The 24,750-nt window shown below is 55.1% G+C and overlaps 7 protein-coding genes across 7 annotated transcripts; 4 read left to right on the forward strand and 3 right to left on the reverse strand.

Annotated features, from left to right (window-relative positions):
• Positions 1-187: 187 nt before the first annotated feature.
• On the reverse strand, positions 188-2,336 carry V2A60_000048 (WD40-repeat-containing domain protein; the record flags this gene model as incomplete). The annotated part of the gene is made up of 2 exons (XM_083251420.1): positions 188-2,158; positions 2,214-2,336. The coding sequence occupies 2 exons, from the start codon at positions 2,334-2,336 to the stop codon at positions 188-190; spliced, it is 2,094 nt and encodes a 697-aa protein (XP_083107546.1).
• A 580-nt stretch (positions 2,337-2,916) lies between these two features.
• V2A60_000049 (F1F0 ATP synthase subunit e) lies at positions 2,917-3,409 on the forward strand (the record flags this gene model as incomplete). The annotated part of the gene is made up of 3 exons (XM_083251421.1): positions 2,917-2,937; positions 3,064-3,247; positions 3,336-3,409. 3 exons carry the CDS (start codon positions 2,917-2,919, stop codon positions 3,407-3,409), a joined length of 279 nt encoding a protein of 92 aa, XP_083107547.1.
• An 825-nt stretch (positions 3,410-4,234) lies between these two features.
• On the forward strand, positions 4,235-6,670 carry V2A60_000050 (dolichyl-diphosphooligosaccharide--protein glycosyltransferase subunit STT3; the record flags this gene model as incomplete). The annotated part of the gene is made up of 4 exons (XM_083251422.1): positions 4,235-4,364; positions 4,450-4,473; positions 4,530-5,204; positions 5,256-6,670. The coding sequence occupies 4 exons, from the start codon at positions 4,235-4,237 to the stop codon at positions 6,668-6,670; spliced, it is 2,244 nt and encodes a 747-aa protein (XP_083107548.1).
• Positions 6,671-7,089: 419 nt separating this feature from the next.
• On the forward strand, positions 7,090-7,529 carry V2A60_000051 (uncharacterized protein; the record flags this gene model as incomplete). The annotated part of the gene is made up of 2 exons (XM_083251423.1): positions 7,090-7,215; positions 7,326-7,529. The coding sequence occupies 2 exons, from the start codon at positions 7,090-7,092 to the stop codon at positions 7,527-7,529; spliced, it is 330 nt and encodes a 109-aa protein (XP_083107549.1).
• A 365-nt stretch (positions 7,530-7,894) lies between these two features.
• V2A60_000052 (uncharacterized protein) lies at positions 7,895-10,058 on the forward strand (the record flags this gene model as incomplete). The annotated part of the gene is made up of 3 exons (XM_083251424.1): positions 7,895-8,362; positions 8,410-9,688; positions 9,907-10,058. The coding sequence occupies 3 exons, from the start codon at positions 7,895-7,897 to the stop codon at positions 10,056-10,058; spliced, it is 1,899 nt and encodes a 632-aa protein (XP_083107550.1).
• Positions 10,059-11,124: 1,066 nt separating this feature from the next.
• V2A60_000053 (serine/threonine-protein kinase) lies at positions 11,125-14,876 on the reverse strand (the record flags this gene model as incomplete). Its single annotated transcript, XM_083251425.1, has 3 exons — positions 11,125-13,620; positions 13,693-14,738; positions 14,852-14,876. 3 exons carry the CDS (start codon positions 14,874-14,876, stop codon positions 11,125-11,127), a joined length of 3,567 nt encoding a protein of 1,188 aa, XP_083107551.1.
• A 1,352-nt stretch (positions 14,877-16,228) lies between these two features.
• V2A60_000054 (PH domain-containing protein) lies at positions 16,229-20,391 on the reverse strand (the record flags this gene model as incomplete). Its single annotated transcript, XM_083251426.1, has 5 exons — positions 16,229-17,299; positions 17,363-18,445; positions 18,582-18,739; positions 18,942-19,325; positions 20,376-20,391. The coding sequence occupies 5 exons, from the start codon at positions 20,389-20,391 to the stop codon at positions 16,229-16,231; spliced, it is 2,712 nt and encodes a 903-aa protein (XP_083107552.1).
• Between the last annotated feature and the right edge of the window lie 4,359 nt (positions 20,392-24,750).

Raw genomic sequence — 24,750 nt, forward strand, 5'->3', positions numbered from 1 at the left:
TTTGTGGTGTACACATGACGCTCTAGTTTGCTTATACGGCAAGGATGTGCGACGGTGCAGCGTTGTCCAACTTGAAAGGGTATAAATTGTTTATTTACAAATGCCCGCCAACTGCTAGTGACAAAACGCTCCAGGGGTATTGTCTAATTAAAGAAACAAGTTGCGAGTATGCACCAAATTGAAGTCCTTAAACAATCACGGCTCCATTGATACCCACGACCTCGACACGGTTTACCAACTTCTTTACCTGTGTCCACTCCTCATTCTTCAAGCCCTCCTTGCCACCGAGACCGCTCGCCACCTCAAAGACCGTTAGAGATCCGTCAATACCGCCAGTCGCGATGCGCTTGCCCTCGTTCGGCTCCCAAGCAACCTTATTCAGGCTCTTGGAGAGCATTGTGCGCCCGTCCTGGCGCTGACTGGGCGTGATGCGTGAGATGGGTTCCTCCGTTTCCTTGCTGATGTCCCAGAGCTCCAACCAGCCAGCGCCGTCGACGAGCGCAAACACACTCGGCTTGACGGGCGACCAGCGGGCGTCGTACACGACATCTTCACGCACAAAATCGATTAGCGGACGGATCTGGCCGTCGCCGGACCCAATCGTCGACGTGGCGGCCGGCGCGCGAACCTTCCACAGCTTGACGCTCCAGTCCAGCGACGACGATAGGACAAGGTCGCCAAGGTCGACGGGGCCGCGCGACGGATGAAAGTCCACCGACATGACGGGCGCCGTGTGGCCCTTGTAGCAGATTTTCTTGTCGACGCCCGCCTTGGCACCAGCGCGGTCGTAGCGGTGGCAGGGGAAGATGGTACCTTCCTCGCTGCCGACCAGGAAAAACGTGGGGTCCGTCTGCGGGAATGAGAGGCAGGTCGGGCTGACATCCTCAACGGCCACCTTGGCCTGGGCAGGGTTCTTGAGTTCCAAGATCTCCTGAGGCTGAGCAAAGACATCCATGCTCCAGCCGCAGACGACGCCGTCCGTCGAGCACGAAATTATGTTGTTTGCGTTTTGCGTGCCGACAATATCCACAGAATAAATGGGATGCGCGTGGCCAAAGCCTGTCAGCGGCGTCTTCTGCACCGGAGCAGCCTTGGCGCGCGTGTCCCAGAGTAGAACTTGGCCGCTGTACGAGCCCCCGATGATGAGGTTGGGGTGGTAAGGCGAAAATTTGGCCGTCAGAATATCAGACTGTGCGGTAAAAACGTATTCCGGGCGATCGTGCATGTGCGTATTCCAGACCTGCACGAGGCCGTCGGGTTCGTGTGGCGCTGTCGGGTTCTTCGTGTAGGACGCCAGCAGAAGCTCACTAAATTTTGGCGAGAAATCGATGCTGCTAATCATCCGCTTCTTTGACCAGCGCTCGTCGTAAAACTGGGCAACTTCTTTAATCCTGGTCTGACCGCGACCGCCGGTATTTCCGGTCTCATCGTCGTCCTCATCTAGATCCTTGCCCTGCAGGGAGTAGTCGGTAAGGATGTCGTACGTTTCCTGGTCAATGGCTCGTTCAATGACCTTGGTCGACTGCTCCAAAAAGTCCACAAAATCGTCAGATCGTGTAACAGCTTCGAGCTCTTCCGAAGTCAACTCCCGGATAGGGTAGTTGGTGACAGAAGCTTGCTGTGCCTCGGCACCATCCGTCAAACGTTCACGCGCAGCCCTCAACTCTTCCTCAACCTCGTCGCGAATCTTCTGACGTAATTCTTCCTCACGATCGCGTTCTCGCCTGCTCGGTTTCTTTGATGAGCTGGTTATGGATCCCGGCGCCTCATCTTGATCTGACTGTAGTGATTGCGCTCGTGGTCTCGCTGGTGATGTCCACCCATCTGTTGTTTGAACCCCCTTGCTGTATGAAAAGACCTCTTTTACGGGCGAAGGAGGGCATTCGTATACGGTTGTGAGCGGGACTGTGCTGAGTTGTACAGGCGGTGGTGCTGGTGCTGATGGTGCTGAATGTCCACTGGGGGGGGCTGCGAACTCGGAGGTTTCGTTGCTAATCTCGCCAGCGCTGAGGACGCTATTTGGGCGACTGCCACGAGGCGCAGGGGACGCAGCACCGCCAGTTGTAGTCGACCCAGGGCGGCTTTCGCCAACCAGGCTATTTATGAGGGATTCGATTTCGCGGCGGCTGTCTGCTCTACCCGGCGTCGGCGACACAAGCTGTGACAGGCTGCGGTCAGCATCTTGACTTGCTAGTTGCGCAGACAAAACACACCTCACCGGGGCTGCCCATGCTCTGGCGGCCCGCGGACGCCTGGTTGGCGCGCAGTTCTCTTTGCCGTTTCAGCTCGGCGAGCTTCGCTTTCTTGGCGAGAATTTCATCGCGGCGTGCTTGCATAATGCTGTTTGCTCTGGCCCATCACCAGCGACCGACCTAGGCGAATGAGGATTTCCTTTGGAGGGTACCTAAGGCTGTCAGGGGATCCGGATTATGATCCAACTGCTATGAGAAGCTGCCACGAGATCGAAAATCAGGTTGTATTGCCTAGGATGGATCGAAAAACCTTGCGAAATCTCAAGTACAACATAAGTAGCCAGCGAAAGTTATTCAAGAACCAATCCCTGGTACACGCGACTTGTACCTGGCTCTACACGGCTGGGCCACAGCTCATTAGCGCCACGGTAGCCCCTGGAGGGTCCATGTCACTGTGGCTGGTACCGCTCATCAGTACGACCGCCGTAGCTATCACGTGATTTCAACCGCCAATTTTTGAGCCGCCTTGTCACCTTGGCCGAGCTTGATGGCGAGCATTGGAAAAACTGCGACTTTTCCCGAGAGACACCAGGCTTCTTTGCATCAATTCACCACGCACTCCTCCAGCACTCCCCGGACCGGGCCAATTGATCTCAGCTGACCACGTCAGTGTCTGTCCTTTAATTCAACAAAGTTGCCGACCGCGACGCTAGAGTTTCTCACAATGGCCTCGACAGGAGTTAACGTATGTTGCGCATAACCCACCACGTCCTATTCGATCGCGGAATCCGTCGTCGTGTTCACAACTCTCACTTTGACACCGAAACTCGGCATCAAATAATCGCAACAATATGCTGATGCTATTCCCTAGGTTCTGCGGTGGTCCGCCCTTGCCGGCGGTCTCTTCTACGGCTTCAGCCACCAGCGCGCCATCACTGCCACGCAAAAGGCCGAGCATAGCAAGCACGAGTACGAGAAGAAGCAAAAAGTGATAGAGCAGGCCAAGGCCGAATATGCCAAGCTGAAGAACCCGGCACCGGCCTCGGCTGACAATGGTACGTCTTGCGGCATTACTTTCCTGCGGGCGTCGACGCCAACGGGGAAGCCTCGCGCAGACAGGACACGTACTAACCGATCATTTAGTCGTCACCGACGTCAACAGCCCTCAGTTCGACCTGGAGAAGTTCCTGGTCAAGGTCGCCAAGGAGAACCCTTAGTTTGAACCAGCTTGGTTGGTAACTGGAAGGGGGCACGGGGCACGGGCTTCGATTGGCCAAAAGAGCCATGTTGGAGCTAAATTATTCGACAAATGCCTGAACGCCATGCACAGGCCTCATGTATGATTTGGAGCACACACGCGATGCTGCATAGAAGTTTCCTTGGGTTCGCGTTTACGCAATTGTACAGGTGTAATATACGCGCAGTTAGACGGTACTAAGAGACCAAAAAAGCAAAAATATCATCTGCATTTACTACAAAAGTGTTGGAGAAGCGAGGATGGAAAGGACAGCCAGCAACATACGACTGGCAACCACTGGCGATGCGAATTGTGATGAGGACATCGATGGCAGGATCTTGTGAATCACGAACAGCATGGCACTCGGTCAAATGGCCGGCGCAGGAATCAATGTGAATAAAAATCATTCCAAAAAGAGTAGTCCAATGGCTCATGCCTTGCTATCGTTCATATCCTACAGGGCAATAGTGGTGAAGGTGGCGCCACTGGGATCGCGTCACTGTTAAGTCCCCCAGCTACCAACACATGAGACGTCTTTTCGGTTCTTCAGTGTGCCTTGAATCAGAATTAATGATCACCCAATCTCGAATCACTTTCTGCCCATTCCGGCTTTGAATTGGCAATGCAATAACAACAGCGGGAAAAGCTCGGTTGGCGCAGATCGGGTAGCCCCACAGCCCCCTGCTGTCGTGGCATTACGCAGTCTGGACAAAGCTCCAAGCTGTCCTCAGCAATTGGCGTGGGATGCTTGTGTGAACCTCCTCCATCAACATCCAGGTGCTCAAGAGTCCTTTTTTTGTGCACCATGGCGGTCGAAAAGCAGGGAACCGCATTGGATGCGGTGAATTCCCAGAGCACAAGAACGCTTTTGAGAACTGTCATTCTTTTCTTGATTGCTGGCGCCGCGATTGCCAGCCGTCTCTTCTCCGTCATTCGTACGTCCCTCCCGTGCGCTCGCGATACGGTGCACGCACAATACAGCCTTTCTACAACCACCCATTTCGCTAACTTAATGTATAGGATTCGAGAGTATTATCCACGAGTGTCAGTCTATAAAAACGAGCGGCCGACCGTATTCACCAAACGCTAACAATGTATAGTCGACCCCTGGTTCAACTTCCGCGCAACGAAATATCTAGTCGCCAATGGCTTCTACAAGTTCTGGGACTGGTTCGATGACCGCACATGGCACCCTCTTGGCCGCGTCACTGGTGGTACTCTATACCCAGGCCTCATGGTCACCTCAGGTGTCATCTACCACGCTCTCAAGGCCTTGACTGTCCCCGTCGACATTCGAAACATTTGCGTTCTTCTCGCTCCCGCTTTCTCTGGCTTGACGGCGTTTGCCTCTTATCTCCTGACCAATGAAATGACTACTTCGCCATCGGCTGGTCTTTTGGCTGCAGTTTTCATGGGTATCGCCCCTGGCTATATTTCTCGATCTGTTGCCGGCAGCTACGACAACGAAGCCATCGCCATCTTCCTTTTAGTTTTCACGTTCTATCTCTGGATCAAGGCTCTCAAGCTCGGCTCTATGCTTTGGGGCGCTGTATGCGCGCTCTTCTATGGATACATGGTGTCGTCTTGGGGCGGTTATGCCTTCATCACCTGCCTCCTCCCAATGCACGCACTCGTACTAATCTGCATGGGACGCTACAGCACGCGCCTCTATGTGAGCTACACCACTTGGTACGCTCTTGGAACGCTTGCTAGTATGCAGATTCCTTTTGTCGGCTTCCTGCCCGTCAAGACCAGCGAGCACATGCCCGCTCTTGGTACGTCGAGATGTCAAGCTACATCGATGGAGCTCTTCTAACGTGATTCAGGCATCTTCGGATTCCTACAATTCATTGGATTTATCCAGTATATCCGATCCGCCATCTCTGGCAAGCAATTCCAGACCTTCCTAGCCACTCTTGTCATTGGCACGTTTGGCATTGGTCTTGTCGGCCTCGTCGCCCTCACTTCGCTTGGCTATATTGCTCCTTGGGGTGGTCGTTTCTATTCTCTTTGGGATACGAGCTACGCGAAAATTCACATTCCCATCATTGCGTCTGTTTCAGAGCATCAGCCGACTGCCTGGCCTGCCTTTTTCTTTGATCTCAGCATGTTGATCTGGCTGTTCCCTGCTGGTGTCTACATGTGCTTTAACGACCTCAAGGATGAGCACGTCTTCGTTGTTGTCTACGCTCTCTTCGGCAGTTACTTTGCCGGTGTGATGGTCCGTCTCATGCTTACCCTGACTCCTGTAGTCTGTGTTGCTGCCGCTATTGCGACCTCGCAGATTCTGGACTCGTACCTATCCGTTCGTACTCCCACCGCAGCCGCGGTAGAGAGTGCAGAGGCCGCGGCCAAGAAGCCGACCAAGACGGCGGGCCTGCGGGGCAGCGAGAAGCCTATCCTTGGTGTCTTCAGCAACGTGTCCAAGATTTCGGTCGTTTCCGCCATGACCATCTACCTCCTGATGTTTGTTACTCACTGCACCTGGGTTACCTCGAACGCTTACTCGTCGCCTTCCGTGGTCCTGGCTAGCCGCATGCCTGACGGATCCCAGCACATTATCGACGATTACCGTGAGGCTTATCAGTGGCTGCGCCAGAACACCAAGGAAGATGCCAAGATCATGTCTTGGTGGGACTACGGCTACCAGATTGGTGGTATGGCTGATCGCCCCACCCTCGTCGACAACAACACCTGGAACAATACTCACATCGCCACTGTTGGCAAGGCGATGAGCTCCCGTGAAGAGGTCAGCTACCCTATCATGCGTCAACATGAGGTTGATTATGTCCTCGTAGTATTCGGCGGCCTTCTCGGCTATTCCGGTGATGATATCAACAAGTTCCTCTGGATGGTCCGTATTGCCGAAGGTATCTGGCCCGATGAGGTCAAGGAGCGCAACTTCTTCACCGAGCGTGGTGAGTACAGAGTGGATGAGGGCGCCACCGACACCATGAAGAATAGCTTGATGTACAAGCTTTCCTACTACAACTTCCACACCATGTTCCCTCCCGGGCAGGCTGCAGATCGTGTTCGCAACGTTCGCTTGCCTAGCCAAGGTCCTGTTCTCAACACCCTAGAGGAGGCCTTTACTAGCGAGAACTGGATTATCCGTGTGTACAAGGTCAAGGATCTTGACAATGTCGGCCGCGACCACGCAGCCGCCGCGGCGTTTGAGCGTGGCCAGAAGAAGAAGAAGGGCTCCAAGAAGTCTGGACCTCGTGTTCTCCGCGTTGATTAAACAGAGCGCAATTCATAGACTAAAAGATTTTATTGGTGACAAATTTATACGGACGGGAGTTACAATGTATGCCAGAAGGGTATATAGGGATGTACATCAATTGTATGGTTTTGCTTAATCTGAACCAGGGCGGACAGTGCATGCTGCCTGCCAATTTGCAACAGGCGGCGAGAGCTGAAGCGTATCGGCTACGGTTGTGCAAACGGAAGCTGGCGGGCAACGTTTGCGAAACGCCAGCAGCTACCGGAAAACAGCACTTTACTTCGCCCCCTTCATCACTTGACATTCACTTAACCTCTGCAGGAAAATTTCAGTGCCAACTGCATTGCAGTTATAGACATCCTCGTTTCCGATTCTGCTTCTTGCTGCCAAAACCTACCGTGATGATTGCACATTGAGCTTCCAGAATTGCTATCACCATGGCTGGCGGTACCAGGCGGCAGACCGTCGCGACTGGAAACGGCGTCCTCTTCGAGGTCGTCTTCAGGAACTCGAACCCCCAAAAGAAGCCAGGCCACGGCATCTCATTAAGCTATGGCGGGCAGGTTTACAGATGCAATGACGCGGTATCAATTGGCTCTGTCCATACCATCCACACAGATGACGAAGAAGACCAAGATTCGAGCATGCCACCTTGTCATGGAAAAAGCTACAGCCAAGGTTCTACACCCCAGAAGCCTTCGCCATCGACTTGCTTGAAGAAAAGCCCGCAAAGACCGATTCTGCAATCCAGTACCCCCTCGCTCAAGCCGTCACCGAAGAAGCTGAGGAGAAGTCGAACTCTCTCCCCTTCGCACCAATCCCGTACGCGTTCAATATTGGCGCCATTTTCCAATCTGTCGCGAAAGCTATCCGTTAGACGTCACAGCTATGACGAGGGTACAAAGACGAAACGAGAAAGGGGGAAAATAAGGCAAGAAAGGGGCAAGTCGCTGCTTTCCCAGAGACCGATTGTTCAAAGCATCCCTCAAAGTTTGCAACAAGCGCCACCATCTGTTGCCTTCCAGAATCGATTTCCAGTGTATCAATATATTCCAGCTCCTCAACCTCAGCCAGTGTTTTCTGCAGTGCCAACTGTCTATCCAATGGCACCGGGTGTTTCCAGCAAAGCGTCTCAGCTTCCACCCGAGCTTCAACTGCTGCAAGATCGGATCAACCACGTCACTGCTATCCTAGCAGCTAAATCCGATCGATTTGAACGCGAAGAGAGAACTGAACCGGCTAATGGCAGAGCGCAATTGCTTTCTCGACTCAGCTACCAAGAGAGCTGCGCCAGCGGCCACTTCGAGTCCAGTTGAGCGGGCTGAGCCGAAGCACGACGAGGTCCGCTCCGTCACTGCAAAGGAACCAGCTGTCGACGACCCAAAGGTCAATGAGCTTGAGAAAGACATTGATGACAGCATGGAATCTAATGACGCAGGTAGTGCGCCAAACCAGAATCACATTTGCTCCGGCTGCGGTGAACCGCGCTCACCAAGCTTCCACAGGAAGCATCCCTTCATGAAAGCTGTTCACAATGTTTGCAGGAAGTGCCGAGAGAGTAAGCGCGCCAGCAAGGTCATGGGCCGCTACCACTTTTGCGACAGCTGCGGCATTGTCCGATCGAAGGAGTATCACCGCCGTCGCGGAAGTACATCTTCTGAGTCGATGCGGCTCAGAATCTGTCGCAAGTGTCACACGCACGGAAGCTTTGTAAGTGATGAGCAACTCCAACACGGATGATGAATTAACGATCATAGCCACGCCAGTTTTCGATCAAACCATCTCACAATTCCAAAAACTCAAGAGGAGATCGTATGCGCAATAAGTTTGTCGATACCAATTCAGGCTCTGGCACGGGTTGGGCCAAAGCCAAGTCTCGAACCGTACTCAAGCAACCACAGCGGCAGAACGTGTCCACAGAGAACGCTGGAAACTCGGGATATGATGGAAACTTCGACTTGACTCTACCTACCGAGAAAGTTACGCGGCCTAAAGGTAACAGTATTCGTGCCGAAGGAGAAGCTTTCCGCACCTACCGCTCACCTGAAATCAGTGAGGAGGATGCCAGCTCCAATCAGGCCAAGTCGTTGGCGAGCGGATTTCCCACCCCATCTCCAGACTCATCCAGTTTCAAGGCACACTCTACACCAGAGTCCCGCTCTCCCCAGCTTTCTCATGATGATGCAGTGTCTGAATCCAGTGAAGTGTCGTTTGACGCGCCGCAGTCCACACCGTCCAGAAATCCATACTACCAGCCTCGCAATACTGCTAGACAGCTGTCGTCCCCATTCCAGTACGCGGAAGCTTTTTCCCATGGACATTTACCCACAGTCGCGCCCCCCTCATCTCAGGATTTTGATTCCTCGCCGTCTGCTCATCGGTCTGACTCGGACTCACCCGACGTCCCAGATGTGCCTAACAAGCCTCGCTTCGTCGACCGCAACCAGTCTTGGCCCGGTGACCTCAATCTTCCTCTCCCCGGCGCCTCCTGCTACCTTTCCAACGCCGCTCGCAAAGTCTCACCCTCCGACGGCGCCAACACGCCGCAGCTGAGCCCGACCTTCCGTGCCAACACCCAGACTGACACAGACGACGGCGCTGACGCCGACGCTGGGCGCTTCACCACCGGTGCCTACGCCAAGTTTACGACCTGCTCCAATCCCAGCCCGCCGGCATCACCGTGGGCCAGCTTCAGCGGGCCAAACCCTAGTCGGGGGCTCGGACCCGAGACCTGTGGCAGCAAGGGCGCCTTTTATCATGAGCCCGGCGGCGGCGACAGCGCCAGCCAGCCCAGCACCACACGCAGAGAGTTTGCCTTTGGCAGCTACAACGCTCCCCCGCCGCCGTCATCGGAGCCCTCCTCGGCCGCCAAGCCGCCCAGCTTTCCTTTTCGCTTCGAACGGCCACCCAGGTCGTTCTCGGGCCGGGACGCTCGCGGCGAGTTTGCGTCGACGCGCGGGGCGTGGAACATCAACACGGCTGGCGGCGTGCCGGCGGCGGCGGCGGCGGCGTGCCGGCGGCGGCGGCGGCGGCGGCGTTTGCGCGCCACGGCGGGAACGAGCTGGTGCCGGAGCCCATTATCGAGGAGCCTTCGTCGCCTCTTCCCAGTTCACCTGTCACCACACCACTGTTGCTCGGTACGTAACTATCCTTTTTTCCTCCTTGCTGTGTTATCTCTGGAACCACGTACCGTCTCTATCCGAGAGAAATACAGATGGAATTACCACATCTCTCTTTTCTAACTCTCTCAAAAGAATTTCATCTTGCAGAGGATTTGTCTGACTCCGGCGTCGAATTCCCCACAGGTTTCTCCTCGTCGTCTTCCTCGTCTTCGTCCTCGCCCTCGTCATCCAAGGAGAGTCTACTCGCTTCGCAATTCGATGGGCTTGCCATCTACAATCATTAGCATCCTTCCCATCCCGACACACACACACACATGAATCTTCCAGCAAACAAAAACAAACCAAAGTGCTCATCACTACAAAACGAAAACTGTTACGCTTATACCAAAGACCATTTCCTGAGGTTGTCTAGACGCTCCTTGTTTTGCACACACACACACACACACACACACGGAAAACATGTGCATCTTGTTCCTGTATTGCCTTTGTTGCTTTTGTACCTTTTTCTTCTTTTTTTCTTCTTTGCCCAAATGTCGGACCATTATTACACACACACGTACGCGCACACACATGTCCTTTTAATATCTTTTTACTTGACCTGGCTTTTTTTCTTCATTTTGTTCCATCACCGACAACGAGAGAAGGTGGAAAAAGGTTTATGCTGTGAGAGGATGAAATGAAACGCATCAAATGTTCAACGATGAAATGAGAAACACAACAGCCCCTCCCTCCTCAAAAGATGAAAAGGAATGAGAGTGATGGGAAAACAAGAGAATGGGAGACTGAGATGTATCTTTTTTCTGTTAGACTCTTCAAAACTTCATAGACACCAATCACCAATGTTTACAGATATGCATCCTTTATAAATCGATTATGTAGTTGGTGAATTGAATGAATGCTACCTTTTAAATTCATGCACGCTATTCCTCCAGCGTTTATTCATTGATTCATTCGCTGTGCCTCTCTCTCTCTAAAAAGCACACGCGAAAAATGCCTCTTCTTTACAACTTGTAATTGTCCAACCTTGTTTTTTTTTCCTTTCTGTTTTTGGGGGGAGTGTGCCGATAATACCCAACAAATATAACAAAAAAAAACCCAATAGCCAAGACATCAATGCCGCTTTTTCTTTTCCCTTGCTTCTCAAAACAATATATATCCCTTTCCATGCCCTCATCTCTCAAATCAGAGAATAACAAGAAGAAAAACTCACTGCGTAATAGCGTGTGGTGATTGCAAGCTGTATATGCAACTCTCTGTAAACTCTACTTCAAAAAAAAAAGTGACGCTTCTAACCTTTTCTTCACTTCCGTCCGAATTTTCTTTTTCTTTTACATCTTCTGTTTTGCCATTTTACCATCTTGAAACCCTCGTTGTCGAATCTGCCGTCATCCGCCCCGTTGTCGTGGCTGGCGAGTGCCGTCTCGACGCTGGTCCTAGGGGCTGCCTTGCCGCGAGGTACGCGATGGCCTCCTGTCTCTTCTCTTCAAAGCGCACGTTTCTCTGCCTCTCCTTCTCGACATATTGCCTCCGCTCGGCAGTGTCCGCGGCGTCCCTGCGCCGCATGCTGTTCTTCGGTCGCTGGGCCTCGAACCGCTGGCAGCCGCGGTTTAGCTTCTGCGCAATCTGCGTCGGCGCCAGCTCCAGTGCTGGCGAGCGCGCGTCGCGGACGGCGGCGGATCCGCCCCAGGTGCACCGAAAGGTAAGCTTGGTCTCGCTGCCGTCGCCGCCGGTACCGTCGTGCCAGATGACGATGGAGTCACCGTTGAACAGGCGCGTCCAGTTGTGGGACGGGTCGTGTGGGCTCTGGAAGCTCGAGGAGCTGAGCTGTCTGCCATTGATGCGGATGCCGTTGGTCGCCTTGGTCGAGATCCAAAAGAAGAATGAATTCTGCTCCGCTTCGCTCATCTTCGACCGCCACGGCAGGTCAAGTTTGCCAGGGTCATAGCCGTCTCTCCACAAAAGCAACGTGAAGGCATATTTGGGCACCTTGGTCACCGCCTTGTGCTGGTACACGTTTGTGTTCTCCGGCCCGCGCCCAAACGACACGAGCGGCTCAGTGATGGCGATGGAGATGTCGTGTATGCAGGATGACAAGTCGCTCTCAATCATGGCCGCCATCTCCGAAGTGGGGATGGGCACCACCAGCTGCGAGAAGTCCTGCGCGTCCTGCGATCCGTCGGGGCCCGTGTTCGGAAATTCTGGCCGATGCTTCAGGCTGTCATGTGGTGACAGCGTCGGGCTGTCCGGCAGCTGCGAGCTGGGCCGTCGCGTCGGCGGAAAGTACTTCATGGCCAGCGCCCAAAGGGGCGTCTGGCCAGGTCGGAAGACTTCCCTGCGCTGGTTTGCCGCGTCGTTGAACATGGCCAGCTGTAGGTCGGTCATTTCGGGGTAGTCGAGATGCCACGTAGCTATGTCGTCGGTCCAAAACTGGGCCTTGATGACGGGCCAGTCGCCGGCCCGGCCAGCGCCCAGTGAGTGAATGGGCGGCACGCTCGCAAGCAGCTTATACTCTTCCATCATCTCATCAGTGATGAGGGCATCGACACGGCCGTCCGATCTTAGTCGTTTGATCGTCGGCTTTCCGGGAGGCGTATTCTCGTCAAACTCGTCGCTCGTCTCGACGGACGAAGGCTTTCTCTTGCTGGTATTCAGGTCCAACGAGGTCATGGACCGCCGAGGAGACGACGACCCCTGTTTGTTCTTCTTGTCATCACCCCCGAGGCTCTGCGAAGCCACTTCTTCCACGAGGCTCTGCAGCTGATCCATGGACTGTTTGGGAAAGATGGACAAAGCAGCCGGGTTCTGTGCGCCCCTCACAGGACTCCTGTCCGACAGGGACTCGGCCGAGTTGTAGGCCTCGTCAAGATTGGGATCCGACATGCCGGGGACAGGTAGGTTGCCATTACCGGGGGATAGATTGAGGTACTCTTCCGGAATGACGCCGGAGCTGCCAATGGCCGAGACGCCAACTTCGCCGAAAAGCCGTGGCGCTTGCCGTCCCGGAATGACTGTGTGATTTTCCTGATCAGAGTCTTCGTCCATGGAGTCACTCACCCTGTCATCCTCAAATCGTCCCTGGGAAAATTGCGACGCCTGGCCGGGAAACTCTTCATCGTCCGTTACCTCGTCAAACGACTGCGATGCCTGTATCGTCTCGCCGAAATCGGTCAGCCAAGGGTGATTCTGCAGCTCGTCCACTGTAGCCCGATGCTCTGGCCTTCGCGTAAGCATCGCCCGAATAAAATCGATTCCCGCCTCGGAGACGCCGTACTGTTTCAAGGGCGCAACGTTGAGTTGAGTGGTCATGACGCGATGCAGCAGCTCGGAAGGGCTCGTGACCGAGCGCGCTGGATACGGCGCCGCCCCCGTAAGGCAGTAGAACAAGACACCACCGAGCGACCAGATATCGACGGCGTGGCTATATCGCTGACCCGGGACGCGACGCGACGGCCTACCTCGCGTGCGGTGTCCGTCCTCATCGTACTCGACATACTCGGTGTAGACTTCAGGGGCGCAATACAGCAGCGTGCCGCAAAAGGTGCGCAGAAAGGTCTGCTCGCTGTCAATCATTTTGGAGAGGCCGAAATCGGTAAGCTTGACTTCGAGAGGCTCTAGTGAGCCGATGAGGATGTTGTCCGGTTTGATGTCACGGTGCGTAATGTTAAAGTTGTGCAGGTAGCGCAGGGCAGCCAGCAGCTGGACCGCCAGCGCCTGCGTGGTCCTCTCGTTGAGCGGCCCGTTTTCGACAATGAGCTTGCCAAGGTCGCCGTGTGCGACAAACTCCATGATGATGATGAATAAGCGCTCATCCCAGTCAAAATTCTCGATATATCGTACAATGTTTGGCTAGTCTTTGCGTTAGCGAACACAATGTTTAAGCTTGCACAGCATCGATGTCGACTTCCGCATGTGGCTTACATGATTCAGTCGCTGCATAATACGCATCTCATTTTCCACCTTTTGATCTAGGACCCCGTTCTTGATAAAGTGGCGCTTCTCGAGCTCCTTGGCGGCATAGGGACGGCCGTCATACTTTGCCGTGACCTTGTAAACGACCGCAAAGGCACCCTTGCCCACGGAGCGCACCTTGTTGTACTTGCCCGAGCCGGTCCACTCGCTTGTGCTATTCTGCTTGACCATGCGCGGGGCCGTCGGGGCCGCCATCTGCGTGGTGGCCTGCTGCCGTCGGGCCGCCGCCGTCAGGGGCTGGCCGGCTGTGCGAAAGAGGTCGAGGTGCTCGGTGGCGGCCATCGGGGGGTTCACCGGGGGCGCGCCGCCCTCCCTGGCCAGGCGGTGGCGGGCAAAGTAGTCGTCGACCTTTTGGTGGTATGCCTGCTCATAGGGCCCGTCGCGACGGGGAATGCGGACGCGAAAGGTCAGGTCGCGGGCCTCGTCGTGCAGGAAGATGTTGATGACAGAGCCCGACGACAGGACCCAGCGGCTGGGCTGCTGGGGGATCCCCGGCTTGGGACGGGCCGAGAGCAGCTTGTTGTCGACAAAGGTGCCGTTGGTAGACTGATCCTCGATCATGACGTTGCCGAACTCGTTGACGTAGATGCGGAAGTGGATGTTGCTGACGCGCCGCAGGGGGTCGTTGACGAAGACGACATCGCAGCGGCCCTCGTTGCGGCCAAAGGCGAAGCCGGCGGCCGGGTTCTTTGGCACCGTCGACAGGCGCAGGATGACGGCATGGGCGCCGCCTCGGCCGCTGCCGCCGCCGCCGCCAAGTGTGTGTGACTCGAACTGGCTCGCGCGGTCCTCGAGGTCGTAGTTGGGCTCGACGCCGTCGGCCGCGTCGCGGCCGATGATGAAGGGCGAGGCGTTGGTCACGAGGCGCTGGACCTCCTGGCGGGCCGACGCCGAGTGCGGGTAGAGGATGCAGACAATGTCGGATATCTCGTCGTCGGTGAAGCCCGTGTTCTGCTGTCCCACGCGGCGCGGGTCGACGATTTGCTGCGTCGCCGCTGCGAATTGCGTCAGTAAGGCGGGCGGATCAAATGTCTTGTTTGGTGACGCGGGGGAGGTGGGCGCGATAGCGGCGGCGGCGGCGGCGGCGGCGGCGGCGAAGGGCACGTACCTTGTGTTGGCTCGTCGCCGTCCATACTGTCTGCGAGTCTCGCAAAGGACAGACAAGGAGTATGGGCGGAAGCGCAACCTGGTGTTTTGTCGGGTGACGGTATCTTTTTGGTCGACAAAATTCCCACGAGGTTGCCTCCCCAGCAAAGGGAGGGGGAGGAGAAGGCACCAGCGACGACTGCCTGAGTAGGTCGGTACCTACCTAGTAAGTAGGTGCTGTTCAATCAATCAAGAAATCTTTTGGGACAAGAAAGCGGTCAGTACATCATTGGCCAAGCCAATGTCTGTTTGACCAGCTCAGCACGGCGCAAAGAAAGTAAAAAAAAAAATTTGAAAAAAAGTAAAAAGTAAACAAGATTTTCGTGTCCCCCTGGGGGGCCTTGTCCTGCTGTGGCACTCTTTTGCTGTGCCGAGTGCAGAGCTCCCGAGGCGGCGCCAACGTTTGAGAGGTGGTTGTTCTGCAGAGGATGGATTGGCTACGGTTGGGCGGGTGGCGGAAAAGGCGGGCGAGCTAGGTAGGTAGACCTGGCGAATGGCGGGGTTGCTGCGCTAACTATTGATTCTGCCTCGAGAGCGGGACGGCGCGGACGCTTTGGCTTGTTGCGCTAGTATTTATTGCACCAAGTTTTTTGGTGTCGGAGCTCGACATGATGCTGATTGATATACGTCTAGCTTCAACGAGTGATTGGAGCCAAAAACGTTGCACAGTAGGTCAGTCTGCGTCGCCAGTTGGTCACTCGGCTTCATCACCGGCCCTTCACTCGACCAACGTTCGCGCGCCACACTCGGACGCATCTCTCCTCACCTGAGTATCAAGATATACACACGGCGAGTAAATTACGGGTCACCAGATACGAGACAAAAGAAGCAGTGCCTAACCAGCAACGGATAACAACTTTGTAATCAGAGCCGAATATTCTATTACGCCCAGAATAAATAACAAAATGAAACAAATGTCCAGTACCGCAGCGCCTATAAATATGGCCGCACAAAAATCCACCCCCGGCTATCGAAAAAAGCCAACAAACAGGAAAGAAAAAATAAAGGAAAGAAATGAGTCTATAGTCGTCGGTGACGTACGGTGCAGTTTGCACCTAGCACGGCAACCCTAGTTTGCTTTTGGTATCCTGGTTGCAGTAATCTCGGAAACAGCAAGAAAATAGACCTGGTAACAATGTGTCTTGCCAAAACTTGTCGAGAAAGCCATCGTGTATATCCCAAGCACAGGCTGACTCTCGTCCAACCAAAAAATAAACAAGAAGAGTAACACTGTAACAACGCCAGCGTGTGCTTCCCTGCACATACAGGTCCCACGCGAGATCATCATTCATTCAATAATGCGTTTTGTCTCAAGGCCAGGTCGTTTCGACAGATCGAATCAAAAGGCTTGGCCCTGGTGTGGTGGCGGCTGCTGCGGCGGACTTCGCATCGGCCTCGAGAAGCTGCCCGGGGGCGGTCCCTGGGGGCCTGGGCCGCCGTTGGGCGTGTATGGCCGTCCAGAACCCGGGCCAGGACCGTAGCCACTTCCAGGAGGACCACCATGATGAGGTGGGCGAGGGGCTCCAGGACCAGATGGCCCTGTAGGGGCACGCATCTCGCTATACGCGTCTATGATATCATCGGCAGAGGGAGGAGGGCCACGGTTGGGCGGGGGTCCGCGCATAGGCATTGGCTTTCGGTGCATAGGGCCACCTGGAGGGCCTCCGGGGCCTCCAGGGCCGCCGGGACCTCCTGGACCACCGGGACCGCGAGGTCCTGGCCCGCCAGGCCCACCAGGTCCAGGTCTATAGTTCTCCTGGCCGGGCGGAGGTCGTCCGCGTCCTTGTCCAGGTCCGGGAGGCGGACCTTGGCCTGGAGGATAAGGGGAACGGCGTCCCTCCGAGGTTGGAGGACGGCCACCAGGGCCTAGGCCTTGACCTGGACCCATGCCGGGACCCATGCCGGGACCCATGCCGGGGCTGGGCGGTCCGTAAGGCGAATGAGATCGACCCGGACCCTGGCCAGGAGGAACGTTGAGGGAAGGTGGCGGCTGACCGGGGCGGCCTTGAGGCCCCGGGTTACCCATGTATTGACCATGCGGCGGTGGCTGCGGGCTGCTACCGCCGGGCATGGGCTGACCATCGAGTTCGTTGGTGTAAGCCTGGTTTCGGGCCTCGTGCATCTGAGCCAGCGTGGAGCTGGACAGTCGGCTGTTAGCGCGACGGAGCTCGGGCGAGTGGTAGGCCTTGTTGGTGCGATCTTGGGGGTTATGGTTGAAGGCGGGCGGCCGGGAGACGGGCTCTGGCGTGTTCATGCTGCGCATCATCTGGGGGGTGGAGCGACCCTCTTCAGGGCCACCAAGTTCCTGGGGATAAGGTCGGTTGGACATGGGCATGGGCATGGGACCTCCCGGGCCGCCTGGGCCGCCGGGAGCGCCGGGAGCGCCGGGATAGGGTCTGGCGTTTGCATCCTGGCAGGGGACATATTAGCTTCAGAAAGCTTTCTAACAGGCGGCAAGGACTGGAGCACGTACCAGGCCAGGCTGTTGCCAGTTGCCTTGGCCCTCGGGAGGAGCGGAATCGGTTCTCGGGCCGCCGTTGAGGGAATGGGAGCGCGAGGATCGAGTGGACGCGCCGTCATCGGCGAATCCAACCTTGGGCCGCCCGCTGCCCATGGGGCTGCTCGCGCTGTTGCGGCCGTGGCGGGGGCCTCCTTCCTCAATGGCATTCATTCGAGTGCCCGTAATCTCCTTTAGGCGCTTGCGCCACTCGCGTTCGTTCCAGCTAGAGCTGCCCTGTTCGTTAATCAGGGCAGCGACGTCGAGAATCTCGAGGTAGCCGTAACGCTTGTGTTTGGGCATGGCGAACATGAGGGAGCGCTGGTCGAGGACGCTGGCGACGAGGCGGCCGGGACGGCCATAGAGACCAAACGTGTCCCAGGTCGGCAGGAGATTGCGCAGCAGCATCTCGAAGCCGCTCACCATGGGATGGATTTCGGGCATGACAAAGACAAAGCCCTCGGTGGAGGATGGAGGTTCGGTGTGAATGGACACGTTGCCCTCAATCTTGATGAGAGTAGAGGCATCAACGAGTGACTTGGCCTGGGGGTAGATGGCGTAAGCGGCGTAGGCGTCGGTTATGGAGGCAATGGGCTGGAGCTTCTTCTGCTTCTTGCCTTCCTTGCGCTGGTCATAGAACTTGATGTCACCCTTGAGAGTCGGGGCGGCGGACCTGTCGTAGGCGGAGCGCTTCTTCATCTCCTTCTGCTGCTTGGCGAACTCCTTCTCGTCAGGAGGGGTGATGACGCACCAGCAGCGTCTCCAAGGAACGCCGGCACCGAAGCGGACTCGGACCCATGACTCGGTGGGAAGACGAGAGCGTTCGAGAATGACGTTGATGTTGTTGAGAGTCTTGCCCTTGCCGGCAATGAGGGCACCAGTGTAGGCCTCTTGCAGGGTAGAGTGCTCGTACATTGCGAGGCGGATGCCGGCAGTCCATTGGACCAAGGAGTGGTGGGAGTTGAAGTGGAGGAGGTATCGGTTGCGGCCAGCGGTAGAGATGCTAAGGATGTTTTGCAGAGGCTGCTCGTCCTTGGAGCGGGTGGGCAGGGACTCAATCTGGATGGTCGGGTCAGCAAGGATGCCAAGACGGTGGACGGCGCGGTTGAAGACGCATCTTATGCAGAATGGCGCAGATCAATGGTAGGAAATGGTGGCGTGCTGGTAGGAGGCACGTGAGGGCAGGAGGACATACCATTTTTATGGAGGCATCTGTAAGATTGATGAATTTCGGAAGGACCTCGCCGTCCTCGCCGGCGGCGTCGAGCTCAGCAGCGTCCCATAGGGAGAGGACGGTGCCGACGAGCTGGGCGAAGCATTCTGTCCAGGTTCGGTCGGCATTGGGTTTGCCCTCTGGAAGAGAAGTCAGCAGGCTGGGTGACATTGTGGCGCGTGGCAAGGTCAGGTTGCGGCAGTGCAATGTGCCAGAGATGGATGGTGGGGTGGTGGTGATGGCGGGGGAGGAGGCGGTTGGAAGGGGCACATGGGTTGAGGGCGGTTTCGAGGAAGTAAGAGGAGGTATGGCTCAGATTGGGGGCAAAAAAAAGAAACGTACGTGTATTTTGGTCGTCGAGCTTGAGGAAATAGCCCTCTTGGTAGAGCTTGTTGGAGTGGGAGTTGAGAAAGGAGAAAACGGGCTGCAGCTCCGGGATGGTGTCCTCGGTGATGTCCATGAGAGGCGGCTGGTAGGAGCTGATGGACAGTGGTCGGGAGGTGCTGCGCTGACGCTTGTGAGGGGGGCTGTCGGAGGCGTCCGAGTCTACTGTGCCATAGTCCGGGTAGGAGGGCGGCGTGGGAGGGAGATTGAGGCCGATCTGATGGTCAGGAAAGGGCTCGTTGCTACCGGCGGCGGCGGCAGAGATGGGCGACGTCGAGGGAGGCGAGGCGGCGGGTGTAGGCGGGCTCCAGGCGCCGGAGAATTGCGAGACGAACGAGCGGACTGGAAGAGGCCGGCGGGAAAACGGCTCAAGTTAGCAGGGTTTCGATGAGGGTCGGACGGCGAGGAGGGCGGGAGAGCGGGAGAGCGACAGACGAGAGAGAGCGTGGGTGCAGAAAGATGCGTAGAAGCGTGAATCGTATGTGTGTGTAGGGGTGACGATGGCAGAAAAAACGAACAACAACAGGCCAGTCAGGTTGGTAGAGAGAGAGTGTGTGTGTGAGTAATTAGGTAGATGTTGCAGATTTGAGTGGACAGCAAGTAGAAGGCACAGCAGAAGAAGCAGGCGACCCAAAAGAAGAAGAAGGAGAGCGGGAAGAGGAAGAAGATGTGGACACGCAGTCAGAGGGGCCGCAGTGGGGAGCCAGCAGGAGGAGGACAGCTGAGCGGGAGATTACAGGCGGTGGATTCGAGGCAGTGTACGCCGCAGAGGTGCTAGGTAGGTAGGTACCGGGCAGACGGGCAGGCGGGCAGACGGGCAGTCGACAGCGACGGACAGCACCACCGCCCCGAACTGAGCGGCGAGGAGCACTGCCAGTGTTGCCAGCACTGCCAGCACCACCAGTGCTGTGCTCACCCGGATACCTACCAAGGTAGGTAGGTAGGTCGATAGAGCCACTGCCAAGCACCTCGTTCTCCGCTCACCGTCCATTGCCTCTTTTTGTCCCCGATGACACCCCACGACTGCGCAAGACGGCGCAAGACAGTCAACAGCCAGCCCTCTCTCACAGCGCAGGTAGATGTCAACGCGCAGCACCACACTCGCGATGCCCCCCCCCCCCCCCCCCTCTCTCTCTCTTTCTCTTCACCCCTCTTCTCTCTCTTCTTCTTCTTCTTCTCGCCCCTCTCCCGTTGCCGACTCATCAGCCGTCTCTTGTCTCTGTAACTGCACTCGCAGTCACCACCGCCGAAACACCAGCCAGGCTCTCCCTAGCAACCAAGCCACTGAGCCACTGAGCCGTCAAGCATGCCTTGGCCCTGCCATGGCTTGCAGACTGTAATCAAACTCATCTCGGCCCAGCTGGAATGCTCACCAGGCACAAAAGTACGTACCTCTATTACGGCCCATGGCTGTGTTTGTGTGTGTGTGTGTGAGAGTGTGCGTATGGCTGTCGTCAGGTATGCGCGTAGTATAGGTAGTTGTACCCTGTTTTATTGGTCTTGACCGAGCCGACTTGTCCTTGCCGTGAGTGACTGTTGTCGAATGTCTTTTTTTTCTTTGTCCTTGTTTCCGCTTCACTGTTTCGGCTGGTTTGGCCCCCAGATGAATCAAGAATACCGCAAGACAGCCACCCGAACCGGAATCTGGGCGAGGGCGTCTCTGTTAATAAGTGCGCACAACGGAGCCGCAATCAATCGACAAGGGTAACAGCTTCGTCGTAGCGCCGTCCACTAGTTCGGCGGACCCGGGACCTGCGGAGATTGTTTTGCCTGGTGTTGCTCCTGGCCTCTCGAAAGTCTGGTCTCTTTGGTCTCAGCCCAGCGCCTTGGCAGTCTTCTTTCTGTTTCCAATACGAGCAACTTCCAAGCCGGTAGTACTCAGTAACTAACTAGTTGGTTAATAATCCTTGACTGGCGTTGAATGTTGATAGCCAATCACCAAGACGGGCTTTGAAAATGAGCTCAAAGCTGGGCTGCCAAAGACAGAAACGCATACAACAAGGAAGAAAGAAACAAACAGGATAGTATAAAAATAGAGAAAAAAAGAAAACGAAAAGAAAGATAAGAGCAGAAAAGAAGAAAAATCAGAGCACAATGGCCACGGCTACAAGGCCCAAGCAAGTGTCAGAAACTCGGTAATCACACAGCCCGGATCCATGCGCTGTGCCAAGAAGCCCGCTACCTCGTCGGCGTATACACGTCCTGGATGGCTGGCTGACAGCCTGACACCACGCACGCCCAGGTAAGACGGGCGCTAAGAGGACAGAGAGTGTGATTGCTGATTCACAGCCCAACTTGACATGCCCAGTTCGGTAGGCAACTGGTCTTCTTCACTCGAAGAGTCTCTGACTTTTTTTTTTTTTTTTTCAAACCAGGATCACAAACAAAAAGAAGAAGAAACTCAAGACGATGCACGCGAGGGGGAAAAAAAAAGAGTGCATAGGAAATCAGAACCTCACCTCAAGTAGAAAGTCGTCACACGCTTAGCTTCCCCAAGCTTCTTTGAACAAGAGATTTGCTCACTCTGTTTTGAGTGTAGATAGGCAAGGAGGGTACTTGGATGTAAGAAAACAAAAAACGTCAAAACTCAATTCAGGCACCCAACAACCTAAAATATTCCTTTTAAGCGAGACAACTGCCACCTCACCGGTAGACCTTGCTTGATTCACTCAGTCTTGGCTCTCCTCTTTTTTCTGTCTTCCTATTCTCCAGCAAATTCCCACTTGCCTGAATCGATCACTCCAACGAGAAAAAAAAAGTGTAGTACGTCACCGACCCGCGATGCATGGGCGGGATGGATGGACGGATGGATGGCTGGCTGGGGGGGACACACACACCCACAGAAAGCGAGACGCCGCCGTTGCCTTTGGGGCATCCGACTCGTCACGGCTTCTCCTTTTGCCCTCTTCACTTCTCTCACTATCTTGTTCCCGAAATCTTATTCGCATTGGCTCAAGCTCTAGTGTTACCCCCCGGGGGGGGGAAATTAAATCTTAAATATTAAAAATGACTTTTTTTTTCTCCCCCCCAGATCGCCGTAACCTGGTCCTTTCCGGAGAACCCAGGGGGCTTTGCTTGTTTTACAGGTTTGGCGGCTGCTGCGACATGTTACGCATCCGATCCCATCCAGGTAGTCTGGCAGTAACTTGCCGTAAACCCCCCCCCATCCCCTCCCCTCTCCCAATGCTAGCTTTCATTGGCAACAAACTACTTATGGGACAAGCTACGCAATGCATGAAAAAGGATACCTCTTCTCACACCGCGACTTGTTCCATCTTAGCCGCTACAAACTTGTTCATTGGCAGAGAGGGGACAGGAAAGAGCGCCGAGCTTTCCGGTGCCCTCTCCCCCCCCCCCCCCCCCCTTGCCTTTCATCCTTCTATAATATTATCAAGACAAGAATAAAAGCTGCGCCCATCAGCCATGAGCAGTACTATATGCAAGCGAGTGTCATAGACGCCCGTTACGTACGCAGGCTCGCCGTGTGGCCCCCCCGGCCATTGGACGGTAGCCAGCTGCCAGGGCTTTCGTTGCGCTAACTCGTGCAGCAAACTATCGGGGCGCTAATAAGCCACTGGATTAACGGGCAACTTTTTGTCTGCTTGTCTCACGGCACCGGCACATATGTATCCATACACGGGGGGGGAGACTGGGTGACGGGGCCATGGGGTACAGATTGTCCATCTTGCGACGCTCCGCAGGTAACTGGGTTGAAGGGGAGGAAGAAGGCCATTGAATTGATGCGTTGGCCTCGCCGGGAACCAAATCTGTCAACTGCCCGCCCGGGGCTGGGCTGGACATCTATTGGCTCCGACGACGGTCCCGCGGGAGGGGGGATGGCGGACTACGATGCGCCCCGAACTTGTTCATATACTGATAGACCATATTCGTTTCCGACGTAATAAACGGAGAATAATAACCAACACACACACACACACAAAAAGAAACCAGTGCTTTGGGAGACTTGAATGGCTAAACTTCCCTCTATACCCACTCCCACCGTCCGCCCCTCGTCCGTCGTCTTGGCCGCCGCCGCCGCCGCGCTGTCGCCGCTGTCGCCGGCCTTCTCTCGGCGCACTCCTCCCTCTCTCTCTCTCTCTTGACGACTTCTCGACCCGTTGCCGCGCCCCCTTGCGGCAGAACGCATTACCAAAGTCTCAAAACATCAAAAATAAAAAAGTCCATGATTTCATTGCAAACCAAAAAAAAAATCAAAAAAAAAATCAAAAATCTTGTATGCCAAGCGACGCTTGCAGTGTTGGCACAGGCACGAAGAAAGAAGCCACACAAGCCCACCCAGCCCGTCCAACTCCTACGCCGGCGCTTCCTTGGCTTTATACAATTAAGCTTCTGGACAGCTTGGCGTTCCCGCAACCATCAATGACACAACTCTCGCTTTTTTTTTTCGGCGACTCCATTCGCGGGCATGCAACTGTCCCGCAAAATCAATGCGGTAATGTAACAAAGTTGGCAATCTTGCTTTTCCTCTCATGCTCCCATTCTCGGTGCCCTTCCCCCCCCTCTTTACCGTGGCGGCCAGTCAGCCACCAAGCCTCACGACAACGGCCCAGGAATATCTGACAAGACAATGTGCTACTACCTCGTCTTCTTCACTTATGATTATTATGATTATTATTCTCATCAATATTTGCACGTATGTAGATATCACAAGACCTTTTTTTGCTTGGCTGCTTCGGAGAATTGGCCCGCCAGTACCCAGCCTTTCTTTGTGAGGAGGCAAGTCTGCCAAACGAACTGCCACCACCATCATACATCTATCTTTTCTCGATCAAACTTGTTGCATGGCTTTTTTTTTTGTGCCTTGTCCTTTTCTGTACACTTTCCTCGTTCGACTTTGCAGCACACTCTCGAGGGGGCTGGCTGATGCCCACATATTCCAAGGAGGGGGGATTGACGTTCCAAATTTGACTCCCATCTCATGCTTGCAAACGCTCGACTCTCTCCAGTTATGCGGTCACATCGTTCGTTCTTCCGCACATCACTGGAGCTGGCTCGTCAGGGCCACACATCTTTCACCATCTTTTTCCTGCCTGAGCAACTCTGCATCGATCCCCCCCCCACTAATTAGAAAGCTTTCCCTCCATGGACCACGAGCTTGGAGCTTGCGTGTCCACCTGGGGGCTGGAACCGCCGGCTCGCGCGACATCTCTGATGCAGGGATGCGGTCACCCTTTTTCTTTTTTCCTTAATTTTTTTTCTCTTTTCGGCGCTGAGTCTCTCGTGCCATAATAAGCCTGGCACGAGGGCAAGTCGCTTCCGAATCTACTTTGTCTTACCTTTTGACCCCGTTTCAGCACTGCCATCTGCCCCCCTTGTCCAGCTGGGTAGGTTGGTTACCAGTATGATGTAATTTGGGCTTTATTCTTGCGCCCCCTGCCTACCAGTACTTGGCATTCATTGCATCCATTGTCCAATCTTGTGCTCATGTCAACGTGTTTCTTTCTGTTTGTACTGAGTACGATCCTTCCATGCCAGACATTTGAAAATTGTGGCGTACACAACCCCTGGCGGCAAACCTGGCTGCGCCATCATTCTGACGACGACACGTCTGCTGCTGGCGTTCTGTCTGATCACCATGTTCGATACAGATGCACTCCTCATTTGGCTCTCTGAGCATGGCACAGCTGCCGATTAGCCGCTTCCCGACAGTGCCTAGCTCTCCGATAGGTAGTTTGATGCTGCCCATTTCTTAACGCTAAAAATGAGACTGCCTGAGGATCCGTAATGTATTTCCAGTCGCAGTCGA

This window comes from Cordyceps javanica, chromosome 1 (assembly GCF_051103115.1).
Source record: "Cordyceps javanica chromosome 1, complete sequence".
NCBI lineage: Eukaryota > Fungi > Ascomycota > Sordariomycetes > Hypocreales > Cordycipitaceae > Cordyceps > Cordyceps javanica.